The sequence below is a fragment of the Leptopilina boulardi genome, unplaced genomic scaffold, assembly GCF_019393585.1.
Source record: "Leptopilina boulardi isolate dan_hultmark-lab unplaced genomic scaffold, ZJU_Lbou_2.1 LbouV2_213, whole genome shotgun sequence".
Lineage (NCBI taxonomy): Eukaryota > Metazoa > Arthropoda > Insecta > Hymenoptera > Figitidae > Leptopilina > Leptopilina boulardi.
In genome coordinates, this window is record NW_026137767.1 from 74,201 (window position 1) to 86,462 (window position 12,262).

General features: G+C 27.3%; 2 protein-coding genes across 11 annotated transcripts in view; one reads left to right on the plus strand and one right to left on the minus strand.

The window, feature by feature from the left end:
• Positions 1 to 12,262, minus strand: part of LOC127279031 (transcription factor Adf-1-like) — a 259,928-nt gene that overhangs the window by 32,005 nt on the left and 215,661 nt on the right. The gene's annotated exons all lie outside the window — the stretch shown is intronic.
• The window catches only part of LOC127279024 (putative uncharacterized protein DDB_G0277255), a 36,186-nt gene continuing 24,916 nt past the window's right edge, over positions 993 to 12,262 (plus strand). For 2 of the 10 annotated variants that reach the window (XM_051301095.1, XM_051301101.1), the window contains exons 1-6: positions 999 to 1,041; positions 1,193 to 1,348; positions 4,228 to 4,299; positions 7,304 to 7,602; positions 11,051 to 11,285; positions 11,535 to 11,594. In XM_051301095.1, the coding sequence (XP_051157052.1) occupies positions 1,024 to 1,041; positions 1,193 to 1,348; positions 4,228 to 4,299; positions 7,304 to 7,602; positions 11,051 to 11,285; positions 11,535 to 11,594 (840 nt within the window). In that variant the 5' untranslated portion in view covers positions 999 to 1,023. Of the gene's footprint in view, positions 1,349 to 4,227; positions 4,300 to 7,303; positions 7,603 to 11,050; positions 11,286 to 11,534; positions 11,595 to 12,262 lie in introns of all 10 variants that reach the window. The other 8 variants (XM_051301096.1, XM_051301099.1, XM_051301097.1 and 5 more) reach the window with 8 other exon arrangements.

Here is a 12,262-nt window from a genome sequence, read left to right on the forward strand (position 1 = left end):
AGAAATTTAAAAAAAAATTAAATACATTAAATTCTTTTATTAATTTAAAAAACAAAAATTAAAATAACAATAAAACTTATTAAAAATTTACTGCAAATGAAAGTCCCATCCAGTGTCAGATAAAGATGCTTCTATAGGTTTGGTTTGGTTTAGTTTAGGTTGACTCCACAATAGACAAGCTTTTTTAATGTAGGCATAGCTTAAGGCCTGAGCAGAATAGAAACGCAACCGGAATCGTAATCGCAAACGCAACCGGAAGAATGAGTTAGAGAAGGACAAACAATTTGTCCCTCCTTCTATAACTCATTCTTCCGGTTGCGATTACGATTTCGGCTCAGGCCTTTAAAGGCCTTTCTCCAATAGGATCCTAAACTCTTGCGTTGCGTATGCATTGCGTCGGTTGCTATTGGCAACCAATGCTAAAATCAACGCGTCAGTCACGCAACGCAAAAGTTTAGGTTCCTATTGGAGAAAGGCCTTTAAGGGTACGGCCACAGCTCACAATCAGCTATCTAGGTAGGGTCGTCATGGTAAGAGACCATACTTAATTACGTAACGCTTTTTTTAAAACTGCATTTTCATACATTTTGAGGTTAGGGGCCCCAAATCCCGCACCCGACTTAAGGCCAACGCACAACTAATTCTTGAACGGGAACGCAAACGGAATGGAATGAGTAAGAGAAGGACAAACATTATGTCTATCCTTCTCTTACTCATTCCATTACGTTTGCGTTCCCGTTCAAGAATTAGTTCTGCTTAGGCCTTTAAGGCTTAAGCAGAATAGATTCTTGAACGAGAACGCAATCGTAATCGCAACCGGAAGAATGAGTTATAGAAGGAGGGACAAATTGTTTGTCCTTCTCTAACTCATTCTTCCGGTTGCGTTTGCGATTACGATTCCGGTTGCGTTTCTATTCTGCTCAGGCCTTAAGCTATGCATACATTAAAAAAAGCTTGTCTATTGTGGAGTCAACCTAAACTAAACCAAACCAAACCTATAGAAGCATCTTTATCTGACACTGGATGGGACTTTCATTTGCAGTAAATTTTTAATAAGTTTTATTGTTATTTTAATTTTTGTTTTTTAAATTAATAAAAGAATTTAATGTATTTAATTTTTTTTTAAATTTCTATTAAATTTATGAATTGGCTATCACCAGTGAGAAAAACGTTGTACTTTTGTTTGTCATAGAAACTAAAAAGAAAACAGTTTCATAGCTATTGTTATTGCCATCAAAAATTAATATGGTTATTTATTATCCAAAATGTTAAAATATATTGCAAATTGAAAGTGACGTGTTTCTCCACGATACAAGTTTTAGTAAGTTCCTGTTCTTTTGGATTTGGGGTAAATTTATAATTTAAAAAAATTACTTTTGTGATAAATTGTACTGACTTAGACATTCATTTATACGTGGTTTTATTTTTCGTTTACTTTCACTAATATGCATATCGTTTATTTCCACTTTACTAATTGTATACTATTTTTTAAAAATATTTTTATTTATTTTTGTTCTAAATAAATCCAGTAGTTTCTCATGCATCTGATTTACCTTGGAATTGACGTCTTAAATTATGTTTTCACAAATAAATATTTTATTTGTTAATTAAATAAGCATTAATTTGCGGTTCACTTTTTGTGTGGACTTCTTTTTGAATTTTAAATTAAATTTGTGTGACATTTAAACGAATTGTGGTTAAGTCTTCAAATTTTACATTTTAAGAAAACAATTTAATGAACTTGAATTAAAAATTTGTTGTTTATTGTTTACAGATTTTAGTTAAAAGACATTAAAGTTTGCATTTAAATGAAAAGAAATAAACTTTCATTTTTTGTTGATATTTTTAATAGTTTACAGTCATTATAAGACTTAATTATTTTTTAAATAATTTTAAGTATTACAAATCATATTTTTAAAATAAATACAATATAAATATTAATTTGATAATTAATTCAAATTGACACTACCTGAGTATATAATTTTCCATTCTTTTAGATTTGGTGGTGAGATTTAAATTCAAAATAATTGTCATTATATTGAATTGTATTGATTTTAACAATTATAAATATTTATTAGGTATTTAATTTTTTTTTTTATTTAGAAATTGCTATTTTATTGAAATCTGTATTTCCCTATTATTGTGTGTAATAAAAATTAAGTTTTTTTTGTGATAAATTTTTTTTGTAAATTTTTGGACAAAGCAATGAAATTTTTAGTTATTTTGGGTTATTTTTATGTAATACCCTTTTTTCTTATTTTTAAATAATTTTATTGTTTAGATATTTATTTAATGTTTTCTAAAATTTATTGTTGAAAATTATGACTAGTAATATAATTTCACAAAAATAATTCAATTAAAAAATTTCACATATTGTCTTCATTTTTAATGTAAATTATTAGTTTGATTATTCGATAATAATGTAATTATTATTGTATATATGTTAAAAATAGCATTTATTTTATAATTGTTTATACAATCGTAATGCGATTAAATATGTAAATAGTAACTGTATTAAAAGTTACTTAAGGCGCCGTCCCATGTCAGCGGAAAGCGTAAACCATGAGTGTAAGGGAGATGAATAGATGTTACTTTCTTTTTCAATCAAATAGTTAAATATTTCCGCCGAGGTTTTCACGCTGACAAGGGACAATACACCTTTAATTTAGAGAACCGCAAGATACGGTGCTTTACCCCTGAGCTATATTTATTAATTAAAGTTTTCAAATCTTTAAATCCTCAATAAGAAAAATATTAAATATTCTACCTAATAAAAATACGAACGAAAAATGAAAAAAACGATAAGAAAATTTAAGCCTCAAATTTTCATATAAAAATACACGCGAATTTTTTGATAAGAATAATTTCCATTTTCTTAGGTTCACTTAATTTCTACAACTTAATAACTTAGTGCATTAATTACGGCGCGTTCATAAAAAATAACTATTATATGTAATATAACTGTTGCAAAATGATTTCAGGGGTTACATGGGTAAAAAAATCGAAGTTTTTTTTCGTTTCTTATTTGATAGTATAAAATTTCAAGAAGATTTTCCCAAAGTTTTGAGATAATGTGAGTAAAACTTTAGGAAAGTGAAAGAATTAAAAAAATTTTTGTTTTGTTTCGACTGGCACCTAGTGCAAATGCTTGTTAATTACTTTTAACCCTTTTTTAATTTTGAAAAACTGACACCAGATTCGTAAACAGTAATTTCTCAAAAACTAATTAACCGATTTTTCTGAAATTTGTCACACTTCTTCTACATAGTATTAATTATGTCTAAATGTCCCCAAAAATTTTCCTTTGTGACAAAAATTTAAATTTTTTTAAAAACTTTTCGTTTAATCTCGAGCTATACTTATCTACTAATAGAAAATATTTGTTTTTTTTCTTTTTGATGAAGTAGTCATTAGATATCGTGGCTATCGCAAAATTACTTATTTGGGAAAGGTTCTCAAAGAATATGTTGCCATTGGCTTAATTTCTAATATTTATTAACAAAAATTTCATAACTTACTTATTTTATAGTGTACTTTAAGAAAACTAAGTGCTCAAATAAAATAATTTATTTATTATATAAAAAAATTCTAAGATCACATACAGTTTTTGGCCATTTGACCCATGTAACCCTTTAAAAAAATTATGTTAATCTTTTTTTGATACAATCAGTAATAAAGATGCACATTTAAAAATTATTAATTGATTAATTTTTTTAATATCAAATTTTTAGACTCGCTGTAATTGAAACATTTTTTAGATTTCCATTGGCTTCAATTACGGTGAGCAAAGTATCTTCAAAATTACGGTATTAGTTTTAATTTCTCATATTTGTTTAAATAATCATTTTTTATAAAATTTGAAATTCTTTTTAATATCTAAAAAACATAAGCTTTTAGTTTAATAAGTCTTAAATTGACTTTTTACAATAGAAATTTCGAATTTACTATTATAAAAGTGTTTTGACTTGAATCGCACCGTTATTAGTGCACTTACCCTAAAACTTGTAAATCAAAACTGGAAGTTTTCAATAATGATAGATCTACAAGTGAACATCATCATCAATAATGTATGTACATTAACTTGTAGTATGTTGCTTTTTTATGCGCAGAATCTCAGTACCCAATTATTATGCTTATCAAGAAAAACGTTAATAATATCAAGTCCTCTCCATAAATGTTTAAATGAGAAGCGATTTACTGTTTTAAAATTTTTTGAACTTTTTATAGTGCAAGATGTCTGGTATTGTGGAAGTTATTCTTAATGACTGCTTACAAGAAGCGGAGTATAACGATGATAAGGTGATGCTTTTTTTCTTAATCATTCCATAGCTAGAGTTTTACTTAATTTTATCACTAGTAAAGAATAATTTTTGCACTAAATGTTAAATACAAAAATAACAAATTTTTGCTTTTTCTTACATGCATAGTATCAAGACTTATACACGAAACTTGATATTTGCTGATTCATCAATAGAAGTATTTATTTGCAAAACGCAGAAAATTTTGTGTAGTAATAATTCTTTTCTTAACGCCTCAACCCGTTCATTTAATGAAATTTGTTCTATACTCTATTTAAGTTTTTTGAATATACTTATGTTTTCAGATTTATAGTATTTAAAAGACACGTACACGTGTTAATAAATGTTGCATCTTACGTTTTCAAAGCTTTTAATTTCAATCTCTTTTTCTTTCTTTCCAATAAGAAGTCAGATCACTGTCAAAAATAAAAGAATTATGTAAATACGCAAAAAATCTCATCTAATTCTTACTAGTCTTCTATAACGCTGCACCTTATAAATCACTCATTTACATCCGTCCGTTTTGGTCTGGTTTTTTGTTCTTAAAGACAGAATTATTTTATTGTTTGAAGTTTTTAAAGCTTAAACGTTGAAACAACAATGTAGCTGAACATCGAACTGGACAAAATTTTATGAGCTTGTATTAGGGTTCATAAAGGGCCGTCCATAAATTTCATATATAAATTTTTATATTTTGACCCACGTACGCACGTTCATAAGGCTCAGTAAGTCAAACTTTTGATTTACCCGTTCCCTATATCTTACGTAATTTCTTCCTCCTGTATTTTCTTATAAAAATTTATTCTCAAAACTTCAAATACATTGCAAAAATTATTTTAATTGAATATTGGTTTAAAATATCTATTTTTTCACAAAATTCAAAATTTTGTTTATATTTTTTCTTATACTATTATACTTATAATCCAAAAATGACCAAGAAAAAAGTGTATAAAGGTGTGTCTGTCACCAAAATTTTGACCGCGCATCACTCGAAAACGATTTCATCGATTCACCTGAAAATTGGTAGAATTTTAGGAGTTGATCCAACTTAAAATCCTAAATTTACAAAATAAAAATTTTTTAAAAGTTTTTTATGTTATTTATTTTTATAATCACTCATTTGAATTATTTCTTTTTTGTGGAAAAAATGAAATTATTATAACGTTAAACGTTTAGAACTTCTAGAATTTAAAAATATTTTACAAATTACGTAAATATAAAACTTAAAATTAAATAAAATTTTATGAATATTTTTGTTAACATTATATAAATATATAAAAAATATTAAAGTAAAATATAAAATACATTATATAAATAAATAATAGACAATAATAGTATGAAAATTTGACAATACCGTTGGTGTCCGAAAGTTATGAAATTATTAAACATGGATTTTTTTATTTTGAGTAATGTACAATGAAGTCTAATTTTATTTATGTTCTAAAATTTAATCTACAATAGAACGAAAAGTAAGTCATAGTCAATACTAATAAATCGAAAATTACAAAAAATATATGGCCCTATTCGATTATACGCGAAATATTACTGAAGAAACATACATTACGTTCCAAATATTTTTCATCCAATTTGATATAAAAAATTATAAATAATAAGAGTCACTCTGTATACGTCTAATAAGCCACAGCTCAAACAAATGCATATATCTTCAAAGTTAATAAGGGAATGATAACCGTAAACAAAAAAAGATTTTTGGAGTTAAAAGTTATTAAATAATATATTTGTTTCCTATTTGTTTATAACAATTTGTTTAAACAAATTATGACTTTTAATTTTTAACTTCTTTCTGGTATTAAGTGGAAAGATATTTTCACTTGCCCAAGCATGGGAGTTAATGAGTTAATTGAAAATAAAATTTATCAACGAAATAATATTAATGTTTTCAGAATATTTATGTTAAAATTTTTTTATTGACTTCAAATTTAAAAATTTCATTGAATTTTAAAATTAAAATTCAAAGTTTTAAATATAAAATATACAAGGTTTTTTTAAAAGAATACTGTCTTTAAAATACTGTCAATGGGGTTCAACTAGATTTCGGAACCCTCCGATGGCAGGTCCGAATGCTACACAGTGGGCAAAAAACCATGTATGTACATAGATATTCTTAAAACGTTTTTGGAACGAACATGGTAGATAATAATAAATAAAGATTAATAATAATAACCTAATATTAGGTAGTTTCTTCTATAATATAATTTTTGCGCTTTATGGTGCTGTTATTATATTTACTTAGCCACCCTTGATAGTTAGCATAGAAAAATGTTCTACTCACTCCTCCCTGCTCTACCAAAAGACCTTACGTAATTTATGGACGGCCTCTAAGGATTATGCAATTGCTATTAACATTTTGGTTTCGTTTTTTGATTCTGCGTTCAAAATTGTTTTACTTTAAATTTGTTCAAAATTCTTAAGTATTTTGCGTAAAACAAATTTTATTTTTCATTTTCGACCTTGTAAATTTTTCTTGTAATTAAAAAGTAAGCATTTTTTCACTTAAACATACCTGAAGAGACAACAACCAATCCGAGTACGACAAATGGTTAAAACATTTTTAAAAATAATTTCTGCTCTAAAGAACGTTAATTTTGTAGAAACAAAATGTTTGAAAGGTGCTAGTCGATAAGAAATTTTCCAAAAGTATCAATTACTGTTGTAATTTGTGAGCAATCTTTTAAGGCATGCGCAGTAGATTTAAAAATCTGCTTTTTGGAAAAGATGCATAACTCTAAAATACCCTTTTCGATTTGGTTTCAATTTTCGGGAAAGATAGTTAACAGTCTATACTTTAAAATTGTTGTATAAGTAATCTGGGTATTTTGAGTTTTTAACCGTATTTTTACAAAATAGTGTGATAATTTGATTTTTACAGTTTTTACGTATTTTTATTTGTGTAACAATTCTAAATCAAATCTAGACTTAAATCTCTTCTCAACTTTTTAGATATCTAAAAATCTGTCATTTCTCACTGAAATCTTTTCATGTAGATATACTATCTGAAAGGAAAAAAAAAGGGTTCGGTCAAATGCATTTTCAAAAAAAAATTATACTATGTGTCACCTGACAATGAAAATATTTTGTACTGCGGATACCGTAAAGATCCTTGTTATGCCAAAATTATAAAATGTGATGAGTCATTTGAAGAAGAAGGGGAACACACGTGCAAAGATCTACCAAACCGTGATATTGACCATATTGGAATAGAGCAGGCAGAAAGTTCCATAATGAGATTATGCAAGGAGAGTGATTTATCTTACAAGAAGATTATAGAAATAGTCCAAGAACGGTGAATAAAAATTTTAATTAAACTTATTACAGGAAAACACACGTACATCGGATTTCAAGGGACCGGAAAAAAAATCCGATGTTAGCGGGAATCCAAATTATGCGAGTCCGATATACGTATATCGGAAATTCGGGGAATTGAATTATGCGGGTCCTATATACGACCTCCATGAAGTTGAGGATTTGGAAATTGTTTTTCACATGACAAAAAATGTCAAATTATTTTTTTACAGATTTTCGGTGCAAATAATTCCTTGAAAAATACTTTTCAAGACATTATGTGGACCAAAACCTTTTTAAAAATGATTTGATATTTTTGGTCTCGTGAAAAATAATTTTCGACGCTGAGCGTCGACACCAACTTCATAGAGGTGATATACGCGGGTTTCACTGTACATTAATTAATATCACAACCAAGCGATTAAATAAATGTATCTTGATCTGGGGTATCAGAACATCTATGTAACGCCCTATGACAAAAGGTAACTAAGGTCAAAAAAACTTTAGGTTATATTTTTGATTTTTGAAGTGAAAGTACACAAAGAGGATCAACACTTTTCATAAAACATTGATGTTTAAGTCTTTATTAAATCCAAAATATTTAAAAAAATATATTTTTGATTTTGCCTAATCAAAAAAACTTTTCATTGATGTAAAACTATCACTAAATGTCATAAAATCGCTAAAATGGACTTTTTTATATGTTCAAATTTGGATTCGACCATATTTATTTATTTAAAACTTGTCTGAATATATAGCAGCAAACACAAGCGGTGTTTCGCGTACTTTATTGACAAAACAAAACACCTTAGTACAGTCTCTCCTTCAAAGTACTCAACAGAAACTTTGCTTTGATCGATTCATTACCCTATTAAAAATCCCTATAACGCCCTGGTTAAAATATCGGACTGATTTCGGACTAATACGCGATTAGTCCGAAACAATGCGGTTTATGGTCAAGCTTTTGTCACCTGGAATTGGTCCGGTTAAGTCAGAAAACAATACTGTTTGTGAATACCTAGTGAATCCAAATATAGTTTTATCTAATCCGGAATTAGTCCGATTGTACGCAACTAGTGAATCTGAGATTAGCCTGGTCAAATCCGGAACTAATTAGTTATTTCTTACTAGTAAATCCGGAACAATTCCAAAATAATCCGATTTATGATTAAGTTTTTGTCATCCGGAATTAGTCCTGCTAAATCGGTAATTTGGTCGATTTTTGTAACTATTGAATCTGGAATTAACTAGGCCTAATCCGAAGTCAGTCCGATCATATTTTGTATTAGACCGGATTTACTAGTCACACAAATAATACTATTTTTGGACATAACCGGACTAATTCAAGATAATAGAAACCAGACTCTAAACCGGACTGTTTCGGATTAATTGCACATTCCGAAATATTAAAAAAAGTAGTGACAATTGGTCAGAACTGCACCTGGCGGCAAAAAAACTTGTATAAGTAATTTACAAGTAAGTAATTTAATTTAAGTACAAGAAAATTTATTTAATAACAATTGGAATAATTTCTATTACTGTAGGAATAAATAGAAAATCTCAGGTTTCTATCCCAAAAAGTTTAGTAATGATCATTAAGTAAAGTGATTCCTAAACATCTTAGTAATCGCTAATATTTTCCTTTAAGTGAGTGCTATCAGTTTCCGTGATTAGTTTTAACTCGTAGAAGATTTACTATATGAAATAAATTTTATGATCGAGTTCTAGAGTAAAATTTAATCTTAATTGAAGTTCATATTAGCGGTCGCATTAATTGTGTACATTTTAGTACTTTGAAAGAGCACTGAATTATAAGTTGAAAAGAATTGAGTACAATTATTACATTTACATTTATTTTAATTCATTTTTTCAATAATTAGAAACTGTGTATCATCGTTTACTTGAAGCGGATTGTTAGATCCAAGCGTTTTTTATTCATTTCTAAGCAGTTAAGGGTTCAATGATAGGCACAACTAGGGATAAATTTGTGATAATAAAATATAATAATAAATATAATAAAAATCCTCCTAAGAAGTTTATTAAAATTAAAAATATTCTAATATTTTTAATTATTTTATTTTTAAATTTTATATTTAGTTTCCAAAAATAATATTCTAATAAAAGTAAAAATAAATTTTTTTTTATAGAAACATAAATCAAAAAGAATGATAAATTGTTAGTTTTATAATAATTACAAGAAATATGAATGTTTTGATTAATAAATATCGTAATTTAGGTTACAAAAAGATTTCAGTTATTCAGTTTCACACTTAAGTCCTTTTTTCTTCCTCGATATGTTTATCTGCTTTGCACCGCTTATAAGCAAGTATATGAACCTTGATACGTAAAGCTTATTAGCATGTTTTTTCCCCTTTTATCATTCATTTCTGAATTTCTCATCCTGGAACGGCAAAGGTAGACTACATTAAGAAGGAGATTTAAATTACTAGTATTGAAGCCTAATATTTCAAATTGAATTTCTCTACGTGTACATATTATTGTGCAGCTTCATGTGCATAGAAAATACTGCGCAGCCTTTACAGTTTTAATTTTTACTAAACGAAGACATAAATGAATCTGTACAAGAACATGTACATTTTTTTGTATACAAATATTAAATATATTTTCTTGTATAAGATCTTGTGCAAGATCTTTTACTAGTCCTGATACAAGAACTTTTTCCAAATTTTGGTGCCGAAATTATACATTTTCTTGTACATGTTCTCACCAGAACTGGTTTGAGTTCAGCTGGTGAACATGTACATCTTCTTGTACAGAGATTTTCAAAAGTGTACATTTTAACGACGATAAAATTGATAGCCAGAAATCCTCAATATTGACACTACTTTTGACTTTTGTAAACGAATGGTTCCAACTATAAGCACACGCCGGACAATCAAACAAATCGATCTCTAAAAGGATTTACCTGGATTGCAGACAATACAGATAATAACTTTCTGTTTATACAAGTTAATGTGAAAACTTGTGAGAGTAAAAAAATCGTTCTTTACCCTTATTAAACCATGTCCTATCTATAACTATGGTGTCAACCAAAGTTTCACTTAATCTGTATAAAAACTTGATTAAATTGTTGTAAAACCAAAACGTAGTATTCGAAAACATTTCGAATCCATTTTATTCTATTTACCAGCCAAACTTCAATTTTTTCCGTATCAGAATCAGGATAAAGCCATAGAGAAAAGACAAATATTACAATTGTCACTATGTCAAATTAAAATAATATAGAAATTTGAAGCATTTTCTTACAGATATAGATTTATCTATTTTTTTAATCCTCTTGGATTTCCTGGTTCATTAACATTTCTTAATGTTAATGTTTGTGTCATTTTTCCTTTACTTATGTTAATTTCTTATTATTATTATTATTCGTATTATTATGAAATCTAATGATTATTATTATTATTTGTAATATGCAAACTGTGTTACAGTTGCCCAACTTTAAAAATTACTTATGACGGATTCAAACGACGGATGACTTCATGGAGAAGTTCAGTAAGATTAAATCACGTAGTTGTTGGTGACTTTTTAAACGATTTGAATGATTCAGACTTTTCAAAGGGGAAAATTGTAGATGATGATGATATTGCTGTAATTATTCAAACAGATAGTCTCACAGAGCATGTTGAAAGTACCACAGTGTTATATATCGATGAATTTTATAAGGTTTGTTTTAACTTTTTATTTACCAACTTTTATCTAAATTTTCTTTTTTTTAATTTATTGACAACCTAAACGCTTATGATTGTCTAGTTAAATGTACAACAATAATACATTAATTTTAAAGATTTATAAAGATGACTTTTCAATATTAAATTATTTATTTATTCTAAGAGTCTTTTATGTCGGATAAATAAACTAGTATATTGTAGTATATTAAAGTTATTATTATTATAATCGAGTTATTATTTTCAGATGACATTTCGAAAATTCGATATAACAATCATGACCTTAAGCATTGAAATTTCTAAAAAAGTAAGATTAAATATTATTAAAATTTATCATACTAATCTTTTATTAATTAGAAAATTTTTTTAATACGGATTATAAGTTTTTAACTTTTAAGTATCTTCTTGTTCTACTTTTCTTTATTTATTACGGTTATTCACTATCAGTTGAATTGAAATGAATACACGTACCGTGGGCTTCAGTGAATTCCGCTTAGCGACAAATTCGAATTGGAGCTATATTGCAATTTTCTTGAATTCGACAAAGCTCAGGGTGGCCGCAAGTCATGGAAAAACTGTAAATCAGGGAAAAATCAGGAAATTTTGATTCAATTCGTTTTTTTAGACGTTTTTGTAATAAAGCTTATTATAATGGTGCCGTCAGTTTTTTCATTTGTTAAAGTATTTACTTTTTTTATAAGAAAAGTTTTAAATATAATAAAAAATTTTTAACAAACAATGTTTAATTATCTTATCTTTTCCTTTATGAATAAAAGTGTTACTTAAAAAGCATTATAAAAATTTCAATCAGCAATGCAGAATATTAAATAATTCAAAAATTTTTTAGTCAGGGAAAATAAAAAATTAGTCAGGGAGAAGTCAGGGAATTTTGAAAATAAAGTTTTGCGACCACCCTGAAAGCTGTATTCAATTTCAAAACTCTCTATTCGTACTAATTCTGTGAACAAACTTTTG